Genomic DNA, 14211 nt, shown 5'->3' on the forward strand with positions numbered 1-14211 from the left:
GAGGTTCAAGGTACAGAAGGGGGCTCAGGCCTGGGGCAGAGGGTTAGGTGCAGGGGGTGAGGGTTCTAGCTAGGGGTGGGGCTGGGGATGAGGGGCTTGGGTTGTGGGCGGGGGTTCAGGCTGGGGCAGAGGGTTGGGGTGTGGTGGGTGTGGGCTCTGGGGTGGGGGCTGGGGGAAGAGGCATCTCTCCCCGCCGCAACCCTGAACCTCTGCATGGGGCTTAATAGGCAGCTGCACAGCTTAGAGGTAACACAGATCACAAACCACTTTGGGTCCCGACCCACAGTTTGAGAACTGTTGCTCTTGGGCTATTTTGTGCTTGAAGAATGAGTAACTCCTATCAATTGTGGCAGGAAAGATGTCGGTACATCAAATACACTCCCATAGTGAGATTCTTACTTTGTTTTTTTTACTGTCTCTGTTAATATTTATTATTTGCAAATCGTACTTTACACCCGTGGCTTACAAGAAACTGATCTTCGTGTACTAGTTGTAACATTTACTTCTCTCTGTCCACAGAGAGGATAAAAGCTCTCCATAGACCCATTTGTTAAGGTTGTTGTATGTGTGTGAAGATTTACATTAGAAAGAATTCCACTGATAAATACCATATCCAGTTTCTGTATATGAGATATCTGATAACAGCTCAGCTATAAACCAGTGGAGCAAATTCTAAAGTGATGCAAATTAATGTAAAGGAGTCTAATTTAGACTTGGACTCCCTCAGATCTCAAAGGAGTGTAAACGTGTAATTTACACACCTAGGAGCCTGAAGATGTTGGTTTACTTTAACTGACACATTTATATACCCTCCCATGAGTTGTTTTTCTTGCTACACTCCTTCCTCCTGGCATCTCAGCATGTGAATTATATTTTAGATTCCCTTACACTCAGTCTCAGTGGGCTTGAGCCTCTACTGCCTTGCACCTCCTGTATGTAGTGTAGTTGTAGCCATGTTGGTCCCAGGATATTCGAGAGACAAGGTGGTGAGGTAATATCTTTCATTTGACCAATTTCTGTTTGTGAGACAGACAAGCTTTCGAGTTACAGTAGAACCTCAGCATTATGAACACAGGAGTTACATACTGACCAGTCAATCACACACCTCATTTGGAACAGCAATCAAGCAACAGCAAAGACAAAAAAAAAAAAAAGCAATTCTGCATAGTACTGTGTTAAACATAAACTACTAAAAAAAATAAAGGGGAAATCTTAAAAAAAATATTTGACTAGGTCAGGAAACTGTTTCTGTGCTTGTTTCATTTAAATTAAGATGGTTAAAAGCAGCATTTTTCTTCTGCATAGTAAAGTTTCAAAGCTGTATTAAGTCAATGTTCAGTTGTAAACTTTTGAAAGAACCATAACATTTTGTTCAGAGTTATGAACAACCTCCATTTCTGAGGTGTTTGTAACTCTGAGGTTCTAAAGTACATAAAGAAAAAGAGCTCTGAGTAGTTTGAAAGTGTTTCTGTCACTAACAGAAGTTGGTCCCATAGAAGATATTATCTCACCCACCTTGCACCTTCTGTCGTCATTTCCATCTAACCAAAGTAAGTGTAAAATGCTACGATTCTGACCTGGTAAAATTGATGCCCACTTTGCACAGATTTAAATGACTACCCAAGGTGCAAGGCAGTGGAGAATCAGGTCCAGTGGGTCAAATTCAGAGTTGATGTGTTAGGCAGGGTGTGAGTTACCTGTTGGTAAATGGGAGAGAGTCTAAGTAAGTTAGTCTAAAGGAGTCTAAACAAAGTCTGTAGTCCCAGTTCTGAAACTTGTTCCATAAGAGCAGATCTTGGGGGCCACACAGAACCCCAGTAACTTCAGTGGGGGTCCACATTGGATGCAGAGTTTTGTCTGTGCAGAACAAGTTGCAGGATTGGGTCCTAAATTTAGGAAACATGAACACTGAGACCCAGATGGGGGCATGGATTACACCATCTTTATACTAAAATCTGAATTAGTCCCAAAACCTTTATTGTAAGAGTAGAGTATGAGGGCAAGATTGTCACCGTCTGTGCCAATGCAGGGATATAAGGGGGCACAAGGTGCCCCTTACTTCCCTGTGTGGCCTACCTGTATTGCAGATGAGAGAAAGAGGGTGGGGCAGAGAAGTACATCCCTGCTGTACTTCTGGAGCAATGCAACTACATGCTGCCCCTTACTCAGGCCAGATTGATAACTGATGACAATCTCACCGTTACTGACGAGCAGTTACTGAAATGAAAGCATTCTAATTAGTTGTAACACTTTGAATAAGAAAATGTTTACTCTAAGCTTTATAAAAATCACAAATACATCTAACCATTTTCTTCATAATATGCCTTTTATATATGGGAAAGTGATTTAAAGTTGAAATAGTGCAATTTAAAAACAATAGTGCAGGAAGCGAACAATAAAAAACAAAATAGAAGTTGTAGATTGCATTATATTATTTTCAGCACAAGTAAATTAACTCAGCAACCTTTACATGAAAGAGACCTAGGGCAAAATTTTTGCAAGCACCGAAGTGACTTAGGGCATTTCTACACTGCAATAAAAAATCCACTGCACGTAGTCTCAGAGCCTGGGTCAGCAGACTCAGATGCGCAGGACTTGGGCTGCAGGGCTAAAAATTGCAATGTAGATGTTTGGGCTTGGGCTAGAGCCTGGGCTTTGAGACCCAACTCTCTTGCATGCTCTCAGAGTGCAGGCTACAACCTGAGCCTGAACATCTACACTGCAGTTTTATAGCCCTGCTGCCCTAAGTCCTGTGAGCCCGAGATCAGCTGATCTGGGCCAGTGGGTCTTTTATTGCCGTGCAGATGTACTCCTAGGTGCTTTTGAAAAATTGTTCCCATAATCACCTGAAGGCATGGGAACTAGTCATGAAGTCAGAGGACAGCATAGTGACCAATTAAAGGGACATCATCAAATTATAAACAATTGTCTGATTTTTTTCCTATTAATTATACACGTAACACAATTTTTGTAAGTGTATGAATTTGTGTGTCACTGTCTCCCCTGTATAATGGATAATTAGTCAAATTTTCCTGTTTTTTATATGGATCTTCCAAACTGCAACAGGGGAGAGATTAATATTTTTAATAGAGGAAATGTGATTGGTAAAACATAAAAATTGTCAGGGTAACTAAAGAAGAGGTATAGTAACTGAAATAATTGTAGCTTGTTTTTGTAAGGTGACTGGATTTTGATTAACAGATTTGTAGATTCTAAGACCAGACAGGACCATTGTGATCATCTAGTCTGACCTCTTGTATAACACAGGCCATAGAATTTCCCCTAAATAATTCCTAGAGCATTCCTGTTAGAAAAACATCCCAACTTGATTTCAAATTGCCAATGATGGAGAATCCTCCACAATCCTTTGAAATTATTCTCGCTGTTTAAAAATGTATGCCTTATTTTCAGTCTGTATTAGTCTACCTTCGACTTCTAGCCATTGGATCATGTTATGCCTTTGTCTGTTAGACTGAAGAGTCCGGTATTAAATATGTGTTCCCCGTGTAGGTACTTATAGACTGTGATCAGATCGCTCTTTAACCTTCTATTTGTCAGGCTAAACAGATTGAGGTCCCTGAGTCTATCACTATAATGGTCTTCCTTTAAATTAAGCAATTGTAGTTTGAGAAGCCCTTGCCTGAAGGTGATTAAATTAATGTGGGGAGAAGGCAATAGCTGAGAAACTAAAACTAAAAATATAGACCTTAGATTCACAGGTTGAAAGGCTGGTCTCAGGTGAAGCGAATAGGGGTTTTGCTATTGACTTCACAGTGGGGCCAGGATTTCACCCACATCATGCCATGAACAATAGAACAAGGCAAGAGGAAGATATAGTTATACATTAATAATGCATTCATATATACAACAGATAAGCGGGGAAGCTTGAAAAAGTTAAATTGGTACACCTAAAGGAGGTCTGAATTAGCACTTTGCCATGATATATGCGGTTTTACTTCACTCCATTTCCAAAGATCCCAAAGAGAGTAATATTTTCTTAAATCTTTTCCCTTTGGTTTTTAATTGTAGTTACTCATGTAGTCCAACAGGAAGATAATCTACAACTTTTTCTTGTTTTTCAATATCATAAATATTCCAGATGCTACAAAATCTATTGTAAAAATGTACATTCGGTTGATTTATGAGACACAGGACCTGGTAATGCATTTTCAGGGAAAATCATCTCTATTCCATCCTGCCCATTATCAGACAATGATGGAGAATCCAAGGGTTCACGCTTGATTGTGTGAACCAAGCAGGGATTTTTAAACTCACATTGCATCTTAAAAATCTGGTTATTCTGCTCTTTCTCTTCTACTGAATTGGGGTTATAGAACTGATTGTAGAAGTCTGTAGGCTGAAAGTCATGGATGCTTTCCAAACATGCAGAGTTCTGGGGGCAAACCTGTGTCATCTCTTTGTTATGTAACCCTTTACATGGTCTGTTTATATTCATATTGTTGGTATGATTTGTTACAATGCATTGCCAATTGTGCGGTGTGTAAACACAGTGCGTTGGTTTTTGACAAGGAGACAGTTGCTCACTGAGGTCCAATTCTGTTTTAAGGTGCACCATGTTAGGGTAGCCAATCAGCTGCTTTTTCACCATACCATTCTCATCCAGCCAGACTCGACTTTGTGACATCATGTAGCTATCGGCTACATTTTCAGAATCAGAATCATATTCAGTTTTGATGGGAATATCTAGAGGAAATACTGTGTCATACAGAGTTTCTGGGTACATCAGTGGACGTTGTAATTTCACAGGATCTGCAGTGTAGTTCTCCACTGTAAATTGCTGTAAGCCTGAATAAGACTGGCAATTTTCTGTAGTACCCCAGTGGGAAGGACAGGTTGATGCTAAATTTAAAAGACTTTGATCTCCGTTACAGAACGGTCCAACTTTTCTGCTCGGACATGTATTCATGCGTTGATTTACAGAACAAGAACTTGATGAATTTTTTAAAGTCCAAATGTTTTTTGTGTTGCAGTTGTTTTGGACACCTAAAAGTAATGTGTTAGAATTGAGAGATTCCTCTTGCATGAAACACTTGTCATTTGTATTAGGTTCAAACTTCACTTTTATGCTATCCTGTTCATTTTTTACAGTTGTCCAGTTAAAATGCTTCATCTGTCCCAAAGTTTCAATGGCACAGTTATAGTTAAGTGCTTCCTTGTGTCCTTTCAAACTTGTGATGTTCTTTGGTACCTTCAGGTGCACATCATCTTCCCTTTCAATAAAAGCAGAAAAAGTCAGTCAGTCAAATGTCTCTAAAATATTTTTCCTGTACTGTGTGTTACCCATGTAAAAAATAGAATGGAGTTCTATGATACAGGTTTCATTCATATTTGTTTGTTTGGTGTGATTTGGATAATTCATCTCTCATGAGTAATGCAGGAATCTCATACCCATACCAATATAATCTTATAATGTATTCCATATTTATACTATGTAAACACACAGTGCAAGGCCATCTCATTTAAACTACTGTATGCATGTTAAATTCCATTCCACTTTTGGTGTACATTTTACCATTACCTTAACTAAAATAGTAACAACTTTTACTTTTATTATCTTTTTTATTAAAAAATCACCAAATGTTCTGGGCAGAAAAATGGTTTCAATATACAGAATGGTTTATTCAACATAGTATATGAGTATACGGAATGGTTTCAATAGTGTGGAATAAAACAGAGTTCATAGTAGTTTAAATGAAATAGTACTACATAGTTAGGAACTTTTTGATTTAAGTGGTTTGAGTGAGAGCTGCAGAGGTGTGTTTTTTCAGAGTAGTTTGTTGTAGGAGATGAAAGAAGTGCCCAGACTAATACTCCCAAGCATTCACTAATTTGGGTGTCTCCATTTTCACGTGTCCAACTTGAGACATCTTGTGCTTGATTTTCTGAGGCTCTATGATCCCTTAGTTCTCATTAGCAACACCTGAAGCACACAAAATTAGTGATCATTTATGAAAAAATTGGCCTTAGCTTTTGGATAACAGGTATAGTCTTGTCTTGGGATTTAGATTAATCAGAGAGGAAAGATGTGAGACACTGAATCCAAGTTATTTAAGGTATAGAGCCAAACTGGTTTGGGGAAAAGTGGATATCAGAATTAGAAACTCAAAATGGAAGAGAGAGAAAACTGATGGGGATTTCAGAAGTTAGTTACTTAGCTCAATACTTGTAATTTTTGTTTTGAGAATGGGTTCAGCATGTAAGTACAAGAATCCTCAGTAGGGGGAGCCCATGCTGTTATAATGTGGAAACTGTCCCATTACAACAAACATAGATTAAGAAGGGGGAGAGAAGTTGTAAGTAGGTACTTACAATATTAATGGGTTTCAACTCCTGCTAAATATTATTACAATTTTAAATTCTTAAAACACAACTAACATGTTACTCTCTTGCAGAAATAACGTCTCAGGAAGAAAGACAAGTATGATGCAGCAACAGCAGCTTTTAGAAATCAGTGAAAATTTGTGGGGGCGGGAAGTAACATCCAATGTAAAAAGTAAAGCAGAAGATAGGTCTGTTCTGAAATAAAGCATGAAGACAAACATACTAAAGTATTTGTATATAAATAGGAGGAGAATGGGGGAAAGGATGCCATTTTATGGCAAACGAATTTACATTTCCAGCAAGCTACTGCACAGTTTGACAAGGCAGACCCCACCAGGCAGACCTGTGGGGCAAGGATGCAAGTGATGATGAACAAAATACAAAAACAACAGTGGGTATCTGCTACAGCCCACGTGGTTTAGCTAGGGGAGAATAAGAATGGAACTTCATGGACCAATGCTCATGGTACTCCATCCCACGTGATTACCTTGTTCAATGGAGGTATTTAACTATTTACTGCATAACAAAGGCATCCAAATATGAATCAAAGAGGTTCCTAAATTACACACACACAAAAACAAACACAAAAATAGAGACTTGAACAAGAAGAGAAGCCACCTTGGGTCTGCTTCTTAATGGTCCAATTCATTCCCTGGATTGGAGTAACAGATGGCAGGAGACTGTGGGAGAGGGATTCCCTGGGGAGAGATGGGGTTTCTCTCTTCATAGGCAAGATTATGGGATCCACCCCCTACAGCTGAAAGATGTCTAGAAATTCTTCTGGGGCATATGCAGGAAGCAAGAGCTATCTGTATAGATGCCCACTGCCTCCTCTCCTGCTTCCCAGCCCCGGGACAGCCAAAATGGGGAAAGATACAGCTCATATTGTTATAAGTGGGGTTAAATCTTGTTACGGGTTGTTTTAAAACCTAATCAAAATTGATGTGTGAACATTCCCTTCACTTAAGATAGTTGTGGGACAGTTAAGGGGCCACATCCAAGAGAAGGGCTAATAGAGGCCACCCAGGAGTTTTGGATTGTGTAGGCAGAGTGGCTTTTTGTGGAGTATTGTTTTTTGTGTGTGCACATGCATATGTGTACACATAGGAAGGGAGAATACACAGAAACTAGGGACAGATAAGAACACAGAGAAAGGCAGAGGCAAAAAACAACAAAGCCAACCAATAGCTGAAGAACACAGTGCAACCCTGGAGAAAGCTAGAGAGTTTTTGGCTAAAGAGATTTGAAGGCTGTGAGATAAGAAACTACTCCTTTTGTTCTTGGTTCCTCCTCCTTTGGAGAAACAGGATTTTGTACATTGTTTATAAATAAACAAGATTGCATCAAAGAAACTACCAGACTGCATCAAGTTGTGCTTCCAGCTGGAAAATTCCCAGGGCCCTAAACTTTGACTAGCTGTACAGGTCGGAAATGAGTAACACTGATGTGAGGAATGAGATCCAGTTTCCAAGGAGTGAGACTGTGAGCTGGTATTCCTGCTGAACCAAGATAGAGCAAATAATGGAGGTGCTTGTAGAGATCAAAAAAGGTCATCAGGAATTATAACAGGACTAAAATGATTTAAAACAAGACCTGAAACAGGGGCTGGAGGCTTCACAACAGGGATTAAAGCAGCATCTGGAGGTTTACCAGAAAGAGCTCAAAGATGACTTGCAGGCAGAGGTGAAAACTCTGTTGGAGCAACAACTACAAAGCATCTGGACAGACTGGGAATTCCAGCTGCAAAACTCCCAGTCTGGAATGGTAAAATGGATTGGTGAGGTGACCAACAATCTGACTGACATATACCAGAAGTTTTTCCATAAAACAATGAAGACCAAGCAAGCTATAGCTAATCTGGAATTTGCTAATTGAGATGAGCTGGATCAAGGATTCATGAATTTAAAAATTCAGCTCCAGAAGGAAATCAAAGGGTCACTGACTACAGTGGAAAGCAGCCTCATGGATGCGGAATTGGGTAAGACCAGACATTTTCAACTGTTTTCTATCCTGTTTGTAACCCACGGGGCTGAAAGGGGAGAGGCTGGGGGGTTGTCCCAGCTCAAATAATGAAAAAACTCGGTATCTTTCAGGGCAAAATTCTGGGAGACTTATTTGGCTCAATTCAACATTATAGCTCAAATTAATGACTGGGTGGAGGAAGAGAAAGGCTGGGCCCACAGAACCCCTACCATAGCAATTTGATGGGAGTCACTAGCAATTCTGGGGTTTCATGGACCAATGCTGCTTTCTATTCATGTTGCATCCCCAGATGTACACCTCTGACCCAGCCAACATGCGCTTGGTAATCTGCCGGCTGATGGGGGAGGTGTTGGACTGGGCCTCGCCCTTGCTGGAGAGTAACAGCAGTTTTGTCAAATTAGAACACCTTCCTCCAATCTATATGAGAGATCTTCAGTGACCCGCCTTGTGCACATTTAGCCAAGGCTGCTTTAAGGAAATTCTGGCAGTGGCAGGGTAAATGTTGCTTACTATGTGGCCCATTTCCATCATCTCATTATGGCCATGGAGTGGAACAAGGTAGTGCAGCAGTACCAATTCTGGTGGGGTGTGCAGGAGAAAATCAAAGATGAACTGGCCCACATGGAGACACCTTCACAGACCTTGCCGTCCACATAGATATTCAGTTACAGGCATGAAGGGAGGAAAAGGAGGGTCCCTGCAGCTCCCATCCACATACTATTAACTAGTGCCTGTTTCATCTGCTGAACCAGTGCAGGTGGATCTGACTTGTTGACAGCTCACCCCTGTCCTGTGCAAGCTCCGAGGAACCCAGGAAATTAGTCACTTCAGGGTCAGTAAGGACTGCCCTGGGTTGTGTGAAGAAAGAATTCCCCTGCACTTCAGTCCTGATTGGGGCATGCACCCAGCTCCATCCAGGGGCTTCCCATGTGCAGGTGCCTATCTGACTGCACATCCCTGGAGATCCCCAATGGATTCCCAGCTAATGAACCCTCATTGATTCAGGAGCAGCTGACAGTTTCATAGATGCAGCGACAACCCAGGCCCTGCAGATTCCTTTGTGACACAAAGCCACTCTGGACCTATGGAAAATATTGATGGCTGATGGCTCCCATCTGTCTTCAGGACTAGTGATTGAGAATACAGTCCACCTGGAAGCCATTATCCAGGAGCACAGAAATATTTTGATTCAGCATCATTCAATCTCTGCACTTCCCTCTGATTCTTGGCTTCTCATGGCAGACTATTCATAATCACCTCATTCATTGGTAAGAACAGGAGGACAGTTTCCCTTCAAAATTCTGTCAGCAGTATTGTCAGGAACAAATCAATATTGCCCCAGCACTCGGGGGCTTCAGGCAGGGATCATCACCAAAGTAGGGATGCCCACCAAACCTACTTCAGAACTCCACCTTAAGTATCATGACTATGCCAAAGTGTTTGAAAGAAGATCACAGAAACCCTCCCTCTACATCAGGACTGTGACTGCTCCCATAGAATTGCAGCTGGGAGTGTAAATACCATTTGGGTGGATTTATGCCATGTCAGAACCTGAGCTAGCTGCACTGGGTAAATACCTCCAGGAGAACCTGGCTAGAGGGGTCATTCTCAAGTCAACCTCACCAGCTGGTGCGCTGGTCCTCTTCATCGAGGGAAAAAATGAGTTTCCAACTCTATGTTGACAACTGAGTCTTAAACCAGATAATGATCAGGAACCGGTATCCACTACCCCTGATTCCAAAATTACTGGACAGTGTAGGGGCCACATGTCAACAAACTGGACCTCTGGTGAGCCTTCAACTTCATGTGCATCAGGGCTGGGAACGAATGGAAGACTGCCTTCCGAACCTGCTACAGCCACTTGGAATATTTAGTGATGCCGTTAGGGCTGACAAATGTGCTGGCAAACTCCCAACGTTTTATTAACAATGTGTTACGAGACATATTGGATTGTGCACCGTGGTCTGTCTGGACTATATATTGGTGTTTTCAGACAATGCTGAACAACATACCATTCATGTTTGAACTGTTCTGGAGAGGCTACAGTGGTCTTTATGCCAGGCTCCAGAAGTGTGCATTTGACCAGGTCTCCCAAGAGTTCTTGGATTTTATCCTGTTCCTAGAGGGAATCACAATGGACCTACACAAACTCCAGGCTGTCCATGGCTAGGCAGCTCCCCACAATATATATGACCTACAGTGTGTTTTGGGTTTAGCAAATTTCTACTGTTGGTCATTCCAAAATTTTTGAAGCAAATTGCACCCCTGACCATGGCTCCCATATTGGCCCACCCAGATGTCATGCAAGCTTTTGTTGGAATTCAGCTCCAGCCTGATTCTCTCCTAAAAACACAGTCCTGAACAAGTAATGCACCCACACACCTATTACTTTAGAAAACTTACCCCCAGACAGCATAACTGCGAGATCCTAGATAAAGAACTTCTGGCAATCAAAATCATCTTTGAGGAGTGGTGACATTACTTAGAATGGACTCATCTCTCAGTCCAAATATTTACCAACCATAAAAACCTGGAGTATTTCTGCAGGGCTAAGGCCCCGAACCAAAGACAGCTCCAGTGGGCCTTGGTCGTCTCAAAATTCAGCTTCACCATTACATACTGCCCCAGGACTGAAAATGGCAAGGCCAGTGCCCTGCCCCAAAAGGGAGAATATAGTACCAACCCACGACACCTCAGCCAGCAACTGACCCACATTCTCAAGCCTTGAAACTTTTTTAACACAACTCTCTGCCACTATCCATTCTGTCTCTGCCTCTGGGATTCCGACCAATGAACTGGCTGACATAAAGAGTCGCACGACACCTGGGAGGTAACCATCTTTGCGAATAACTGTATTTACATTCCCCTGGGTCCAGTAAGAGTGGCTGTTGTACAGTTAAGCCATGACTCGCCACTGATCAGACACTTTGGGTGCTCTAAGAGCCAAGTGTCCTCCTTCTTTTGCTGGCCTCAAATGTGCCTGTTACAATCTGTGCCAACTACGTTTACCCCTTTTACAAGACTATGATAAATTTTGTATGAAGTATGGCTTGTGAGGTATCATTTGAAAACTCATAATTTGCTGATCATTGTTGTCTTGGTAAAATATGTGCAGCAACATTGTATGTAAAGTTATAAAATTCTACGGTATATTACTACTGAGACATGTTCCCAGTTTAGAAAAGCATCCACAAACCAGTTCCTCGGAAACAATAGGTAAACTGATGCCTCAGCCAGATGACAATGAAATCAAATGAACTATCACCTGGTTAACTGGCAAGAAAAAGGGTGTGAGTGAAAAATTTACATCTTGGCAAAGAAACAGTTTCCCACAGACTTCCTGTCTCCTAAACTCCAGCTGGAGATTATTCTCAAAGAAGAAGAAAAGTATAAGAATGGGGAACAGATGACCCAAGTTATCCCTCCTTTTTTTCTCTATTCTTGGCAGCTGCAACACCTGAGGAACAAAGAAACAGCTTTGGGCTGAGGGAGGGATCCTGTCTGAAAGGATTTCAGCCAGTTACACTGCTGATGCATGGCGTGAGAGAGACTTTTGCTTTGAATTTACTTAGCTGCTTGTTACATATTGGTAACAAAGAAATAAAAGGTAAAATGCAACTAATTTTGACTTTTATGCCTCATTACTTGTAATCGCTTAAAATCTATCTTTCTGTGGTTAAACTTTTTTTATTGTTTTATCTAAACCAGTGTATTTGGACTGAAGTGTTTGGGAAAATCCATTTGAGATAACAGAATTTGTGTATCATTTTCTATTAATAAAATGATGTACTTTATATGACCTTGTGTTTTCCAGGAGAGGGCTGGGCTGTACAAGAAACACATTTCTGGGGGAAAATCTGGGACTGGGAATTTGCTGCTGTTGTTCTGCAGTGTAATTCAAGAATGGCTGGCCATAGCATTCATATTGTATAGCTATGAGCAATTTACATGCTGGAGGCAGAGTCTGAGCAGACCAGGAGTGGTTACTCTCACAGCGAAGCAGTGTAAAAGGCACCTCAGGGTGGAGAATTGAGAGGACACAGCTGTTCAACAGTCCAAATTATATCCTGGCTAATGTCACAGTGCCCCACAATGCAGGCATTCACTGCTTCCTGCGATGTATGCACCTCTATCAAGGAACTAAACCATGAACGCGGCAACTTTCTCCAACCTCTGGAAACCCCATCCTGCCCCCAAACAGCCATTGCCTTAGTTTTCATCATGGAATTACCAGATTTGGACTGTGGTAGACCATTTTGCCAAGAGGGCCCACTTAATTCCTTGCACTGGTGCACCCTTTGCTGCGGAAACTGCCCAGCTATTGATAAACCACATAGTCAGTCTCCATGGCCTCCCTGATCACGTTACCACCGATCAAGGGCCACAATTCACTTCCCGATTCTAACGTGAAACTATGTTACTGAGGATCCATACATACCACACCTCCACCTACCATCCCAGTTGAACAGCCAGGGAAGGTGAATCAGATCCTTGAACAGTACCTGCAATGCTATGTCAATTATCACCAAGATGATTGGTCCTCACTTGGTCTATGTGTAATTTGCATATAATAATGCAGACCAGGCATCCACAGACCCAAGTCCCCCACCCTTTTTTTTTTGCACTGACTCTGGGTACAACCTTGAATTTCACCGAAGCTACCCTAGACCTCCTCTAACCTGACCACCTCAGATCAGTACAATGGATCCATGAAATCCAGGAGGAAGTGAGGAACACCTCGAAAAAATGAAAGACTACTAATGGCACACAGATCAGCCTCATTAGCAGAGCCCTACGTGTTCAGTGAGACAAAAGTATGGCTCTCGACAGAGAACCTTCGTATGGATAGACTCTCTAGTAAGTTTGACTACCAGTTCCTTGGACCCTATCAAATCTGGCAACAAATTAATCTGGTTCCCTTCAAGCTCCACCTACCTCAATTTCTTATAATCCACCTGGTGTTCTATGCATCACTCCTAAAACCATTCTCAGAGAATTTATTTCCCCACAGGACCCCTCCCACCAGGTGCGTATACAGGGCATGAAGAATACATCATTCAGAAAGTCTTGGGTGCCAGACTGAAATGAGTTAGGCTCTAGTATCTAATTGACTGAGAGGGCTATGGCCTAGATGGGTGGACCTGGAGCCAGCAGAAAATGTTCATGCCCCCACCCAGGTATGAGCCTTCTTCAGGAACCACCTTGAGAAACCTGAACCAATGTTGCCCAGTGGATGTCTCTAGGGCATAGGGTGGTGTTACGACCCATGGGTCTCAAATCTGGGTCTGCAGGATTCCTGGCCGGGGTGGGACAACGACACATCATGCTCCAATCTTCCACTTGATGCTTACTGGCATCAGCTAGAACTGTGACTCCTTAAAGCCCAGTTTAGATAGAAGGCTCCAGCCCTGGGTCCCAACTGGTGGAACACGACTGTGCCCGATTGACCCGCTCCCCCTATTTAAGCAGGAAGGAGGAAGAGGAAGCTGCCCATATAGTTGGGCTCCACCCTGCTTCATAGTGCTCACCCAGCTGTTGTATCCTGACCCTGACCTCGGGTTTCTTAAATTGCCCTTCATGTTATCTGACACTCAGCTCCTGACCTCCTGGTTTTGAACCCCAGCTGTCATGAGTATCTGCCCCCACCCTACACATACCACTAGGCCCAGCCACCTATATTCCTGCCCTGACAGCCTGACAGAAAGACACTGTAAGTTTATACCATTTGTAATTTTTTAAATTTTTTTTTTCCTGTTTGGGATGGATTATTGGATGGCACCTTTTAGGCCTCATCGTGATGATGGGGAGAAGCTGAGATTGTTGATGCTGTTATGAGCTGGGTTAAACCTTGTTATGTCTTTAGTTAAAAACTCAGTGAAATTGATG

The 14211-nt window shown here is 42.1% G+C and overlaps 1 protein-coding gene and 1 long non-coding RNA gene across 3 annotated transcripts in view; one reads left to right on the forward strand and one right to left on the reverse strand.

Moving 5' to 3' along the window:
- LOC122458848 overlaps positions 1–14211 on the forward strand; it is a 31027-nt gene that overhangs the window by 9805 nt on the left and 7011 nt on the right. The window contains exon 2 of the long non-coding RNA XR_006279128.1: positions 6414–8320. This is a non-coding gene — a long non-coding RNA (uncharacterized LOC122458848). The remainder of the gene's footprint in view (positions 1–6413; positions 8321–14211) is intronic.
- The window catches only part of AHRR (aryl-hydrocarbon receptor repressor), a 135382-nt gene continuing 122492 nt past the window's right edge, over positions 1322–14211 (reverse strand). The window contains exon 10 of one of the 2 annotated variants that reach the window (XM_043508518.1): positions 1322–5231. In XM_043508518.1, coding sequence (XP_043364453.1) covers positions 4112–5231 — 1120 coding nt within the window. In that variant the 3' untranslated portion in view covers positions 1322–4111. The remainder of the gene's footprint in view (positions 5232–14211) is intronic. The other variant, XM_038389080.2, reaches the window with a different exon arrangement.

Source organism: Dermochelys coriacea, chromosome 2 (genome assembly GCF_009764565.3).
Source record: "Dermochelys coriacea isolate rDerCor1 chromosome 2, rDerCor1.pri.v4, whole genome shotgun sequence".
In the NCBI taxonomy this organism is placed as follows: domain Eukaryota; kingdom Metazoa; phylum Chordata; order Testudines; family Dermochelyidae; genus Dermochelys; species Dermochelys coriacea.